The following is a 14,743-nucleotide window of genomic DNA, read 5'->3' as shown; positions in this document are numbered from 1 at the left end:
CTGCCAAGGAAGCTGGCACTCTGGGATTGATCACTGACATAAAGAGACATTTAGAGGCCCCTGAATAGTAGCGTGAGTCTTTTCAGTCTCTAAATAAAGTATAGCCTCTCTTATAGAAGAAGTAAAAACATCGGGAATGGCAGTGAGTCACCAAGGAGAGGATGCCAGTGACCTTTCTGTCCAAAAGCAACAACCAGTTCGTGAGGATCGAGCTCATGACAAAACAGGCAGGACATTTCCACCCCTTATCCAGACCACCCAGTGACCAGCTAATGCCCAACCACAGAAGTATTTGAAAGTACTGCCATCTCCATTCCACTGCACCCTTAACAGCACCCATACACCTCCAGAGACTGTGTTGAAGTGTCCAAGAGCAAGATGCTGAAGTGCTCCAGATGTTGCATCATCAGTGGTCAGTAGACTACAAAAACGCTATATAAATTCACTCCATTTACCATATAAATCCCTTCTCCAGGGCAAGTCCCAGTCCTAATCCCAGGGACCGCAGCATTGCCCTCAGCCCCAGTGTCTTCAACCTCTTTTGTCTGACACACCCCCACAGCCTTAACCAACAAGCTTGTGGACATTGCCACTGGTATTTGTCCACTGTTCCACATCACTTGTTGTTCTACAGTTAGTAATTATGAGTGAAAGCAGTTGGAGCACCTGTGATATTGTGTGAACAACGGATAAGATGCTGCTAATTACGCCTGATTGTTGAAAGAAAAATTGTTGAAGAGAGCGTGAGTTGGAAAGGATTAGCGAGCGCACAACCCTCTAATCTTTATGGCAGGGCAAACATGACACTTTCATTACACACGGTCCGTGTTGTCGATTATTTCTCCATGATTACAAAGAACTGCTCACACTGTTCAACACAAAAGGCTTCATTTTAGAGCCAAGGGAGGGTGTTTCACTTGTCTCAGGCAGTTTAAATCAATGGAAACTAAGTCTTAAGAGTTGAGTTCTGAGATTAGACATCTCAAAACCAGGTTTCTTTCTGGTGCATCAAAACAAAATTTTCAAATAAACATACCGGGTATGTGATACGGTGATACAGCAGAAGTAGAACTTAATTTGCAATTAATTAATTCATGTTCAAGTTTCCTCTATCATTCACACTTATTTAAACACCTGCTCAGTTTGCACCCTTATCCCTTTAAATTATTACTTGCATGCACAATCTACATCAAAAATATTTAGACCCAAAGTGCTGAATAAATATATTTCAATATATCTTATGAAATAAATTATCTTATGAAAACTTTCAGATAAAATATATAACATAATCATGAAACTTTGAAATAATATATAATTATGAATTAATTATAATTCCAAATCAGCCCATTACTTTTAAATGTTATTTTATCTCTGTCTTTATGTTTCTTTTCACAATAAATAATACATAGCCTACATTTATAATTAGATACAATATATTCACATTAAATAAGTTTAGTGCAGGTAATTTTTCTTAGTTACAGTCGTTTGCATTTCAAAGACTTTTTTAAGTCTTACAATAATGCCACGTTTCATCACAAACTGTCCATCAGTTAAGAGTGTATGAAAAATATTCAGCCCTTTGGAGTTTTTTTTAATGTTTTATTTGGTTACAACACTGAACACAGTGGACGTTTTTTTTCAAATTGATTAACAGGAAAAACACCTTAATGACACTTTATACAAACTGATTTAAATCACAGATTAAAATAAAGCAAATAAAACAAAAATATCCCTGCCCTTTATTACACCATCATTGCTGCAGCCAGGTGTGCGATTAAGAATTTGTAGGGTAATGAGAGTTCAGTCTACACTAGGTCAGACCAGTGCAGGGAAATGATACTAGTCTTATTTCTGAGGTTTAGTCTGTTTGTCAGGTTTTGAGCATGATAACATTCTGAAAATAAGTTTTCTAATTTCTGGTAACTTCAGGCCATAAACAAGAGGATTCAGAATGGGAGGAATCACAACAAACTCAAGTGACAGAATTATACCTAGGAATGGATTCAGCTCTTCAAGATTAATTCTGCTGAGGGCAACATCACAGAACACAGTAATGGAATAATTGACAAATGTAACAATGTGCGGCATACAGCTTTGTATGACTTTGCTTTTGAACTCTAAGGAGCGTTTTCTACAAACCAGGAAAATCCGTACATATGTATACAGGACAAAAGCCAGGGGCAGAAAGACGGTGCTTGTGGACACAAGCATGCCAATAAGGTTATTGAGCACAGTGGGGACACATGACAGTTTTACGACAGGCCAGTTTGCACAGAACAGCTTTGGGATCTTATTGCCACACAAGGGAAGTATGGAGGCCAGATAAACACAGACTGCAACAGAGAAGGCTGGATAGATCCCTGCTAAGGCAATCAACTTAGAGACCATCTTAGAGGTTATTTTGTTGTGGTAATGTAAAGGCTGACATACTGCAACATACCGATCATATGCCATAATGCCTAAAATAGTGAGCTCATAGGAAGCATAGGTGTAAATGACATAGATCTGAGTGAAACAAGCCGACCGTGGGATCAAATGAGTATCAGACAGAAGGTCTCTGAGAAATCTGAAGAAGAAGCCGGCAGAGCCGTACAGAGAGTTAATAGAAAGGCACATAATAAAAATATACATGGGCTCATGTAAAGTTTTCTCTTGTGCTATTACCAGTATTATGACAAGGTTAGCGGAGATAATAAAAGCATACAGCAGGAAACACAAGACAAATGTTGGGTAGCGGTAGCTGCCAATGTTCACAAACATGGTGAGGTTAAAATAAGGGGGGTATGTATTGTTTTCCATTTACCCCATAGACAGTAAAAAAGGTAGGAAAATTCTACAGTTGGATCCTGTCAGTAGTTACAATGCAGCTGCCTGTCCCTGCGTAGTCACTGGTCAGTTCTGACATCAACTGAGGCAGGTACTGTGTTGAAGAGCACTGAAAAAAACAAGAAAACAGAGAGATTTCCAAAGTGATAAATGATGTGAGATGATTATGAGTAAGAAATATGTATTTGTAATAATTCCTAATATCAATAATAAGTAAGAGAGTAAGTTAAACCAGAATGGCTAGAGTCTCAGTTATATTTCCTATATGAGCAGAGTGGTTCTTCATGCTGTCTGTGTATGGTCTGTGGCACAGCAGGTGACTGCTGTGGTTTCTCAGAAGCAGCTGAGAACCTATTTAACTTGTCACGCATACTGTAATTACATCACAGTCATTGCTCCATGGGGGATCTGGAATGGAACGTTTCAGATTGCACACTATCACACAGTTTTGATATTCACTTTCCCCCATGACATGAACCCAGCTTTGATGGAGAAGCTGCAAAAAACAGTTTTAAGGATAACTCTTGAGTGTACCTCATATATATATATATATATATATAATATATATATATATATATATAAAATTTCCAACAAACTTTACTGACAATACATCAGTATTATATATATATATATATATATATATATATCTGTGTCTCAGGGGCAGTGATGAGCAGCACCTCAGCCAAAGGAAGTGGACTAATTTAATTATTATTGTTTATTCATCATTAACTGTTATCAACAATGAGCTAATAGACACATGAATTTCCCTTAGGGATATCTATCTATCTATCTATCTATCTATCTATCTATCTATCTATCTATCTAATATCAAGGCAAAGTTGATCGTCAGTTTAAGTCTCACCTTACTGATACTGGGTAGGGCCTCTGTTTGTTCGTAAAAACAGCCTCAGTTCTTGGTGGTGTGGATTCCACCACATTTTGCAAACTTTCTTTCAAGATTCTGCTCCATGTTGATATGACTGCATCACATCATTTCTACATGTAACCTGATCAGGTCTTGGCTAAAACTCGAGTTAAATTAAAAACAAACCCGACAACACCACCCTGGGAATTCCACCCAGGAAATACACCGTATTATTGAATACTACTTTGACTACACAGGTAAGTTTGGCAAAGATTTAACAGAGACGTGGGTTCGAGATAAAAATAGTTTTCTTTTGCATTTAATCTCCTTCAGTGATGCAACACTTAATACAATACAGTAGCAATAAAATAACATCAACTGAAGATTGGTCAGGTTTCAGTGATCTTAGAATAATTAAAAACTAAAACTATAAGAAAATCAATAGGGAGGTGGAGAGCTGGACTAAAACAGAAACATACAAAAGGTGTCACACTTCTAGCTCAGCGTTAAAATAGAACACAACAAACAAATCACCGTAAAATGTAAAAGAGCACACAAGAAATAAATAAATAAATAAATAAAGTCACAAGGCCACCTTTTAAATGTTAGCGCTAAACCCCCTCTGTATGAATCAAATGATTTTAAAACAATCACGTTATATAAAATAAGCCCCACTACACCAAAATGTAAAACAAATTCCGGATATACTAAAAACATAAATAGAAGAAAACCTAGTTCTTAAAACTCAATAAAAGAAATTAAAAATTCAAGTGAGTTTCAAAAGGTTACAAAGCAGCAGTGGCAATCACAGCTGCAGAGACCGAACACAGGTTAATCTTGTCTTCTGTACATTTACTGAAACTTACAATTGATTAATACAATTACCTTGGCTGTAGAATACCCAATCAATGCTTATGTGGCGGCCAAGGGGGAACCAGACAGCGTTTGTTGGTTCCACAAAGTGTAATGGCACCAAACAGGGAACAGCAGCAAGAGGATCTGAATGGCTAGTGTGCTACCACCTCTGTTTATGTGCTGCTAATTGGAGAACTTGCTGCAAGTGTGAGACCGGAAGGAACTGGGATGCTGCAGTGGCTACACAGCAACCCCAAGTGGCGGGGAGGACATAACCTACCGGTTACATACAGATTTGGCAGCAGCAAGCCAATGCTACCGATCTCCCGGTCTACCAAATTCCAAGGGTGTTCTACTGGATTCAGTACAAGTGACCGTATTTAGAGACGACTCTTGATTTATTACATGATGCATTATCATTCAGTAGCCATTAGAAGATGGTAAACTGTGGCCATAAATGGATGTAAATGATCATCAACAATAACTCGAATATACTTTTAACAATTTGCGACACATGGACAATATAACAGGAGGAGAGGCTTGACCAGAGGCTTTGTCACTTGAACATAAACATGAATTTCCCCTTGGGGATATTTAAAGTATCTATCTATCTATCTATCTATCTATCTATCTATCTATCTATCTATCTATCTATCTATCTATCTATCTATCTATCTATCTATCTATCTATCTAACTAATATTGCCAAAAGTATTGGCTCACCTGCCTTGACTCGCATATGAACTTAAGTGACATCCCATTCTTAATCCATAGGGTTTAATATGACGTCGGTCCACCCTTTGCAGCTATAACAGCTTTAACTCTTCTGGGAAGGCTTTCCACAAGGTTTAGGAGTGTGTTTATGGGAATTTTTGACCATTCTTCCAGAAGTGCATTTGTGAGGTCACACACTGATGTTGGACAAGAAGGCCTGGCTCTCAGTCTCTGCTCTAATTCATCCCAAAGGTGTTCTATCGGGTTGAGGTCAAGACTCTGTGCAGGCCAGTCAAGTTCATCCACACCAAACTCTCTCATCCATGTCTTTATGGACCTTGCTTTGTGCACAGGTGCACAGTCATGTTGGAACAAGAAGGGGCCATCCCCAAACTGTTGGGAGCATGGAATTGTCCAAAATCTCTTGTTATGCTGAAGCATCCTTTCACTGGAACTAAGGGGCCAAGCCCAGCTCCTGAAAAACAACCCCACACCATAATCCCCCCTCCACCAAACTTTACACTTGGCACAATGCAGTCAGACAAGTAATGTTCTCCTGGCAACCGCCAAACCCAGAATCCTCCATCAGATCGGCAGATGGTGAAGCGTGATTCGTCACTCCAGAGAACGCGTCTCCACTGCTCTACAGTCCAGTAGCGGCTTGCTTTACACCACTGCATCCAACGCTTTGCATTGCACTTGGTGATGTATGGCTTGGAGGCAGCTGCTCGGCCATGGAAACCCATTCCATGAAGCTCTCTACGCACTGTTCTTGAGCTAATCTGAAGGCCACATGAAGTTTGGAGGTCTGTAGCGATTGACTCTGCAGAAAGTTGGCGACCTCTGCGCACTATGCGCCTCAGCATCCGCTGACCCCGCTCCGTCATGTTACGTGGCCTACCACTTCGTGGCTGAGTTGCTGTGGTTCCCAATCGCTTCCACTTTGTTATAATACCACTGACAGTTGACTGTGGAATATTTAGGAGCGAGGAAATTTCACAACTGGACTTGTTGCACAGGTGGCATCCTATCACAGTACCACGCTGGAATTCTCTGAGCTCCTGAGAGCGAACCATTCTTTCACAAATGTTTGTAGAAACAGTCTGCATGCCTTGGTGTTTGATTTTATACACCTGTGGCCATGGCAGTGATTGGAACACCTGATTTCAATTATTTGGATGGGTGAGTGAATATTTTTGGCAATATAGTGTATCTATGAGGTACTTTCTGAAACACTCTTCCTGTTGTTTTTTGGGGTGGTTGGGGGGAAAAGTTTAAAAAGAGAGCTTAAAAGGCATCTACTCTGAGGGTAATTCGCTGCTCTGAATCTTTATGGCAGCTCCCTGTCGTAGCTACCTGATGTATTGTTCAGCAGTTTTTTAGACAAAAATGGAGTTCTGTGGCACAGGGGAATACAATATTCAAGGTCTTGGGTAGACAGATTTTACTTGTTTGTTGGTTTTGATCAAAATGGATTCCACTGATTTTCATGGAATTTGCTGAAAGTAAGAAATAAATTGTATATTGCCAACCTCATCGTTCAATAGAGTATAATCAGACTTAAATAATATGATTATTCTTTAGTCAGCGGACGAATATGTTTAGGAAACAAATACACACATCCATCCAATACTGACAGACTGAAAACACTGACAATTAATACTGATAAAGTTTCTCAATGAGGTAAATTAGCCCTTACGTTTCGGCATGATATTAACACAAATCAGTACTTTGAACTCCATGAATTTGTGTTTTAATTTTTGGATATGTACAGTAGTGTGCAAGCATTGTTCATCAAACAACACAGGTAGGATCACAGGCATAAAGAAGATTTCAGTAAAACAAACAAAATACTGATTTAGTCTCCAGTTTCAGAAATGCTCATCACATCATATTTTTAACTAATTATCAAACAACTGTTGGACTTAGAGACTATAAAATATTAGTGCAAAGTGTTCAACAATAACTTCTGTTCACTCTTGTGTACCATTCTGAATTACTCAGAGGAATCTGAAGAACAACAGACTATTATGAAACACACATGATGTAATCTTTTGTACATCTTTAAGACTATAATACACTTTTCAAAACAACCGCCCATACACACACATGAGCCACAAGTGATGTAAGGTTATTGTAATGACTTTTATTAGTCCCTCCGCAGTCCTTCATACCCACCACTAAAAGACATCTCTCGTGTATCTTCAGCAGGTGTGGCCTGAGGAATGAGTGCTACTGTTAGCCTGAAATAGGTTTTAGTGGAAGAAAAAACATGTAAGAAATGCAATTGTATGGGATTCATTTGGGTTTGGCTCAACCCCACCAATGTAATGTTTGATGATGTCAATACTTTAATGAGAGCCCATGGGATGGGATACTGTATGCTTTATTTTTCAAAGGTTATGAATGTAACTGACAGTTAAATTGGAAATGGTCAACAGGTCATTATCTCCATCATCCCTCGAGAGCAATTAAACACACGTTGCTACCGCGGAGGGCCATCCTGGGTAACCAAACACAAAACAAAGATGTTTTTCAGTTTAGCAAATGGCCAAGAGAGTGAACAACAAACTTTAATAAACATACAAGTGTAACTAACAATAGATTTAGTCACTGATTTGGAGAGAGATTGTTAAAAGACAGTAGTATTGTATTTAATCAAAGTGTGACCAGGACCTTTGTTTACCTCAACTCCAAAACGTAAGAGACTTTCATTTGAAACATGCTTTTCAAACTCAACACTTCCTTTAATCAATTCAAATTGAAAGTGCTATGGCGTTTCAGTGGACATTTCTTTGGGCTTTTTTTTGCTGTAGTGAGCATAGTGTCAAATTGCTGGCAATGCTGTTGTAATATGATATTCAAATCTGCTCATTTCTTTAGCAGTTACTGATGGCTTCTCTCCCTTCCACTCTCGTGCTCTCTTTTGCTTGATGTTCAAATCATTTTGAAAGAGCAACGGCCAATGGAAAAACTCCAATTCAGTCACATGGCCTTTGGTTGAACAATGGTGTAAATTTGGTCAGTCAGTCAATCAGTCAGTCAGGAACATTAGCCAATAAAGGGCACAGTACTGTGCCGCAGACATATCGATTCCTTTAAAGTTACCAGGAGGTGTGTGCATGTGCACATGTGCGTGCATGTATGTGCATCTGCCCGCATGCCTTACATTTGAAATAAATGAGATGATATATGAGGAGGACATTAACAGGGAGAGCCTAACAGTGTTAAGCTTCTGTACCTGAAAATGAAAAAGCATTTGTTACAATATCCAAAATAAATTATGTCAATTTATATTAAATAATTGAATGAAATTCACTTATGTTTGTATAAGCACTCCTATCATGCAATGAAATATGAATCATGTAAACAATGCTTTTAAGCAGCTGTACTGAAACTTTTGACACTCACCTGTTTACTATAGCACATGCCCACAAACAGCTGATTACTCTTAAATGTAAATATGTCCTTTCATTAGAGTTTTCCTGAGAATATAATTGTATTGTTTTTTTCATAGCCGATTCATATGTTGAAGAATTTGTTATGCCGGTGAGCAGTGGAGCGACTGTGCGCAGAGCGAAGTGGTGTGGAAGCATTTGAACTAAGCATTACACTATTATGGTACTCAAAATATTTTCCCAAGGTTGGCAGGTCTGACATTGCCACCTCAGAGCAACACTGATGGCATGGTTAAAAACTTAATCCTGAATTAAGAACTAGACTACTGTAAATTAACTTTTTTTTTTTTTACTTTGAAAATGCTGAGAAGCTAATATGCATACCCTTTTACAAAGTTTATTTTCCTACACATAATCATCTTTATTCACAAATCATAAATGATGAATATAAGATAATAATCTAGTCAAGGATGTATCTCGAGGAGAGCACATTAGACATGTCTGTGAATTCATGTATGATAATAAACTGTTAACTAAAAGAAACCAAATGGTGTCATAAAAGGCAGTAAAAATTTGTGATATGTAAGTAACACACTGTTTTGTCATGAATTGAAATATGTGTGGTGATTGTGACAGTGCTAAAAAGAGAAGTAGTGAAACTGTTTTATATTTGCTGGTGGTGAGGCTGTACACACTCAAACTAAAATCACATTCCTGATGATTTGTTGCCACCTGAAAATGTAGAATATGATTCATCCTCATGTCGGTTTGCAGCGGTTAAAATACCACCTGCAGGTATTCTTTGGTCATGAAGGGGCCCAGTGTCACAGTTCTCAGGGAATGGAGCCTAGATTATGACTCAGCAGATGTAGAAGTAGAGAGTCTTGTACTTAGAAAAAACAAGGATACAAAAATCTAAGCAGGCAATGAAAATCCCCAAAAAACACGCACATGCAAGATCCAAAACTGGATTGGGATCAAACCAGGCAGGCACAGAGCAGAGTGCTGGAAAGCTGAGGCACATGACACAAAGACAAATTGGCAGAGAGCAAGTGGAAATGGTCAGGTACAAGTTACAAGTAAGCAGGTGAGTGGGGAAGCAGGTCAGATGATTCCACTAGCAGGAATGTATGGCAGGTGGGAGTGGGAGTGGGAGTGGGAGTGGGAGTGGCTGTGTCGGAAATGACAGCACAGTTAGAACATTTCTGAATGTCTCTGTGATGTATTGTCAGCATGTCTGCAGCTCAGTGAACAAGACTCATGGTATCAAATGCAGCCTTCAACTTGTAAGAATAATTGTTCTGTTACAGTTTTACTCTGTAACTTAACTCTGTTTAGCTACAGTGATTATTTCCCTGTCTACCTGTTAGGTATTAAAGAGACCTAACTACACTGCAGGAAGTGGGTGAAGAGTTAAATCTTGGCAAGAGTGCAGAGTGTCGAGTGTCCGGGCAGAAAACAGCTTAACAAAGGATGTAGCAAGGAGATAAGTAAGCAGGTAAGCAAGATAAGAGAGGAGATACAGAATATAGAGGCTAAAAGAGGCTAAAAGCTAGGGAACAAAACCAATGCGGACAAGAGAGTGAAGGAAAATAAAGAGGAGCTCGACAAAGAAGAGTGCTGGAACAGAGGCTGGAGAAGGCAAAGTTAACAACAGATCAGAAAGAGAAGAGTGAAACACCACCATGACATACCGCCTGTTTGAAGGGAAGGATCATGCCTCCATCTACCAAAGGTATCGCTTCACGCCTCCAGATGAGCTCAAGAATATAATTCTTCAGTACCTAGATAAAAAGGTAAGCCATGGCCAAATACAGTCAATGTACAATACACTCTGTTATCATAGCGCATATAGAGCCCTTTAACAGGGCATTCTGTCGTTTTGCTGTAAAAATGTGAGTTTATGACGAAAATAAATGAATGAATGATTGAACATATTGACAAAAAGTGCTGCATGTCTGTTAACATCCTCAGAAGGGACAGCCACATGTGCTGGCAGTGGATCTGGGATGTGGAACAGGCCAGAATTCTCGGCTACTGGCACCACACTTCAGACAAGTGGTGGGCATCGACGTCAGTGAGTGCCAGCTGGAGGAGGCCAAAGCGGTGCCGGGGTATCCCAACATCACATACAGGTGAGTTGGAGTGTGTGAGTTTTTTTTTTGTGAGAATGTAAATTCACTTTGAAAATAATAATAATAATAAAGCTTTATTTTTCTTGCCAAGAGCTGGATGAGAGGATCCGTTCCACTCTGAATTTCGTCTGTTAAATATGTAGCTGGAGCCAGCAGCTCATTAGTTTAGCTTAGCATAAAGAGTGGAAGTGAGCAGCTAGTCTATCAGTGTATAACAGTAATAAAATCTGCCTGACAGCACCTCTATGACGTGATTACTCCCAGCCAAGAAATAGTCCTGCACATAACTCCCTCTGTAAAACCACAAGTTGTTGTTTTTACACATCATTTTTACATGGACCAACTAAATAAAATACATATATAAATAATAAATAAATGAAATGATCCATTATGGGTTATTTAGTGAGCTTTAGACCTGCTAGTAGGCAGACTTTATTGGCCAGAATCTGGCTAGCTGTTTCCCACTGTTTCCAGCCTTTATGCTAAGTGCTCTATGCTTCAGTATATAAATGATGTGAAATAATGGATCAAATACTTCATATAACCACTGGTACTAGTGCGATGAGTAAACTGTTGTCAGGTCTGCCTTCTCACTGCCCAGTATTTGGAGTTACAGGGTTGATCTGTCTGTCGCACTTGCAGGAAGGGGACAGCAGAGGAGCTTCCATTTGCAGATGGCTCTGTAGACTTGCTGACAGCGGCATCAGCAGCCCACTGGTTTGATCGGTCGAGGTTCCTGGCTGAGGCAAGTCGGGTTCTGAAACCCCAGGGCTGCATGGCTCTGCTGGGCTTCAGTGATACTGCCACCAGATTTCACTATCAGAACTGTGGAGAACGACTCAGCCGCATCTATGAAGAGGTGGGTGTAGAGGTGTTAAACCTTAACAGCAGCACCAGACTTTTGTTTTTACACGTCGAGTTGCATTATCACCAGTGTCTAAACATGGAGTTAATAACAGACTGAAAAGGTGGGGCCACATAAATATAACAACCTTAATCTGGGCTTAGTAGGAGTAATTTCACATTTTTGTAAAATACACATATTAGCTTTTTTTCTGAATGAGTAGTTGGAGTCACCATATGGTTAGCATAGCTTAGCATAACGACTGGAAGCAGGGGGAATCAGGTAACCGGGCTCTATCCAGTGTTCAAAAAAAATGTTTCAACACCTCTAAAGCTCAATTAATCAATTAACTTGTCTTGTTTTCCATCACACTGGAGGCCAAAATGTAGTGTTTATATTCTCATAAAAATAAATTAAAAAAGTAAAAATGAATTACTCAGATAATTTAATTTTGATAAAACAGGAAGCTAATGCTTTAGCACCTAACACACTTTCATTGAAGTACATTTTGGCCTAGTGTGAGGCACTGACTGAATAAATGAATGTATGAAAATAGCACAGTTTCCAAAATGGAAAAATAATTCATAAAAGTAATGATGGCTACTTCAATTCCTACTATCGTTAATTAACACAACAACATACACATGAACTTATCAAGCTGCAGTTCATACAGCTTTTAACTTGTTTTACTTGTTTGTTTGTTAATGTATGTGTATATGACTTGGATAATTTTTTACAGACACAATACACACAGTATGCAATACAATCTCAGAACATGCAGTCATGGATATTCACTTCCACCAGGTGAAGCAGGTGCTGAGGCCGTACACTAGCAGCCCAGTAGCTGTGTCTGATGGGAAGCTGGAGGAGCTGTACTCTGCCATCCCTTTTCCAGACAAACAGAGGTAATTACTTCACTGTCTGCTATCCTTACGAAGACAGTTACAGTATGAAGCAACCTGTTATCCCCTTGCTTATGACTGAGGTGTTACGCTAACCTTGTTCTTTAAAATACAGATGCACTTATTGTTTTTTTTCTGTGTAATAATACACCAATGTACTGTATTGATACAACAGGATTGAGGGTATTCGAGCGAAGTCTGTCATCCTGGTGAGGAATGTGGTGGGATTTGTTGAGTCTTGGTCCATGTTCCAAGCCTACAGGAAGACTGACGCTCAGACTGCTCATGACCTGCTGCTCAACACTCAGAAGAGGTAACATATACACACACACACACACACACACACACAAAAACACACAAACATATTCAGAGAGAGATACTTATAATTATTATAAATTCATTCATTCAATTATATTCACCCTTAAGTAATCCGTTTTGGGAATGATAACTGTCTGAATGTTTTCCTGTGGTGCTCTACTGAGTTGTGAGCTAAATAATCAGCCCCTGCAATCCTTCACAGGTTTCTGGAGGAGATGGGAGTCACGTCTCCTGACACTGAAATAGAGTGGGAGCTGGAGTATTTCTGTGTCCTGGCAACAAAACCACAATGATCAACACTATAGCACAGGATGTATGTTTAGAGAGGGAGAGAGAGGGTGTGTATGTGTGTGTTTGTTTGTGTGTGTGTGTGTGTGTGTGTGTGTGTGTAAGAGATGTCCCAATTTACAATTTATGAACATTCAAAACATAAAATTTTTGATGCATGAAGGACTGTGCTTGTTGAATGTGGACGTTCATCATCTTTTCACAGCAGCGCTCCAATTCTGTCATTTTGTTGTAGCCTGATGCAGATTTTGCAACAAAAGGCTTATAGTATAATCCTTAACACACTGTCTTTCACTATCAGAACTGTGGAGAACGACTCAGCCGCATCTATGAAGAGGTGGGTGTAGAGGTGTTAAACCTTAACAGCAGCACCAGACTTTTGTTTTTACACGTCGAGTTGCATTATCACCAGTGTCTAAACATGGAGTTAATAACAGACTGAAAAGGTGGGGCCACATAAATATAACAACCTTAATCTGGGCTTAGTAGGAGTAATTTCACATTTTTGTAAAATACACATATTAGCTTTTTTTCTGAATGAGTAGTTGGAGTCACCATATGGTTAGCATAGCTTAGCATAACGACTGGAAGCAGGGGGAATCAGGTAACCGGGCTCTATCCAGTGTTCAAAAAAAATGTTTCAACACCTCTAAAGCTCAATTAATCAATTAACTTGTCTTGTTTTCCATCACACTGGAGGCCAAAATGTAGTGTTTATATTCTCATAAAAATAAATTAAAAAAGTAAAAATGAATTACTCAGATAATTTAATTTTGATAAAACAGGAAGCTAATGCTTTAGCACCTAACACACTTTCATTGAAGTACATTTTGGCCTAGTGTGAGGCACTGACTGAATAAATGAATGTATGAAAATAGCACAGTTTCCAAAATGGAAAAATAATTCATAAAAGTAATGATGGCTACTTCAATTCCTACTATCGTTAATTAACACAACAACATACACATGAACTTATCAAGCTGCAGTTCATACAGCTTTTAACTTGTTTTACTTGTTTGTTTGTTAATGTATGTGTATATGACTTGGATAATTTTTTACAGACACAATACACACAGTATGCAATACAATCTCAGAACATGCAGTCATGGATATTCACTTCCACCAGGTGAAGCAGGTGCTGAGGCCGTACACTAGCAGCCCAGTAGCTGTGTCTGATGGGAAGCTGGAGGAGCTGTACTCTGCCATCCCTTTTCCAGACAAACAGAGGTAATTACTTCACTGTCTGCTATCCTTACGAAGACAGTTACAGTATGAAGCAACCTGTTATCCCCTTGCTTATGACTGAGGTGTTACGCTAACCTTGTTCTTTAAAATACAGATGCACTTATTGTTTTTTTTCTGTGTAATAATACACCAATGTACTGTATTGATACAACAGGATTGAGGGTATTCGAGCGAAGTCTGTCATCCTGGTGAGGAATGTGGTGGGATTTGTTGAGTCTTGGTCCATGTTCCAAGCCTACAGGAAGACTGACGCTCAGACTGCTCATGACCTGCTGCTCAACACTCAGAAGAGGTAACATATACACACACACACACACACACACACAAAAACACACAAACATATTCAGAGAGAGA

The 14,743-nt window shown here is 39.2% G+C and overlaps 2 protein-coding genes across 3 annotated transcripts; one reads left to right on the top strand and one right to left on the bottom strand.

Annotated features, from left to right (window-relative positions):
* Positions 1 to 1,845: 1,845 nt before the first annotated feature.
* On the bottom strand, positions 1,846 to 2,879 carry LOC130177927 (olfactory receptor 51I2-like). The gene has a single exon (XM_056389942.1). The coding sequence runs from the start codon at positions 2,797 to 2,799 to the stop codon at positions 1,846 to 1,848; it is 954 nt and encodes a 317-aa protein (XP_056245917.1). The 5' UTR covers positions 2,800 to 2,879.
* Positions 2,880 to 9,610: 6,731 nt separating this feature from the next.
* Positions 9,611 to 13,419, top strand: zgc:162396 (uncharacterized protein LOC555292 homolog). 2 transcript variants are annotated; one of them, XM_056389578.1, is made up of 7 exons: positions 9,611 to 9,744; positions 10,028 to 10,453; positions 10,632 to 10,792; positions 11,435 to 11,651; positions 12,441 to 12,541; positions 12,714 to 12,851; positions 13,059 to 13,419. In XM_056389578.1, exons 2-7 carry the CDS (start codon positions 10,343 to 10,345, stop codon positions 13,147 to 13,149), a joined length of 819 nt encoding a protein of 272 aa, XP_056245553.1. In that variant the 5' UTR covers positions 9,611 to 9,744; positions 10,028 to 10,342; the 3' UTR covers positions 13,150 to 13,419. The 2 variants fall into 2 exon arrangements, with proteins under 2 accessions (XP_056245553.1, XP_056245552.1); XM_056389577.1 differs by lacking the exon at positions 9,611 to 9,744 and having other exon boundaries at positions 9,841 to 10,453.
* The last annotated feature ends 1,324 nt before the right edge of the window (positions 13,420 to 14,743 follow it).

The sequence above is a fragment of the Seriola aureovittata genome, chromosome 11 (genome assembly GCF_021018895.1).
Source record: "Seriola aureovittata isolate HTS-2021-v1 ecotype China chromosome 11, ASM2101889v1, whole genome shotgun sequence".
Lineage (NCBI taxonomy): Eukaryota > Metazoa > Chordata > Actinopteri > Carangiformes > Carangidae > Seriola > Seriola aureovittata.
Note: the sequence above shows the minus strand (reverse complement) of the source record. Positions and strands in the feature narration are given on the sequence as shown.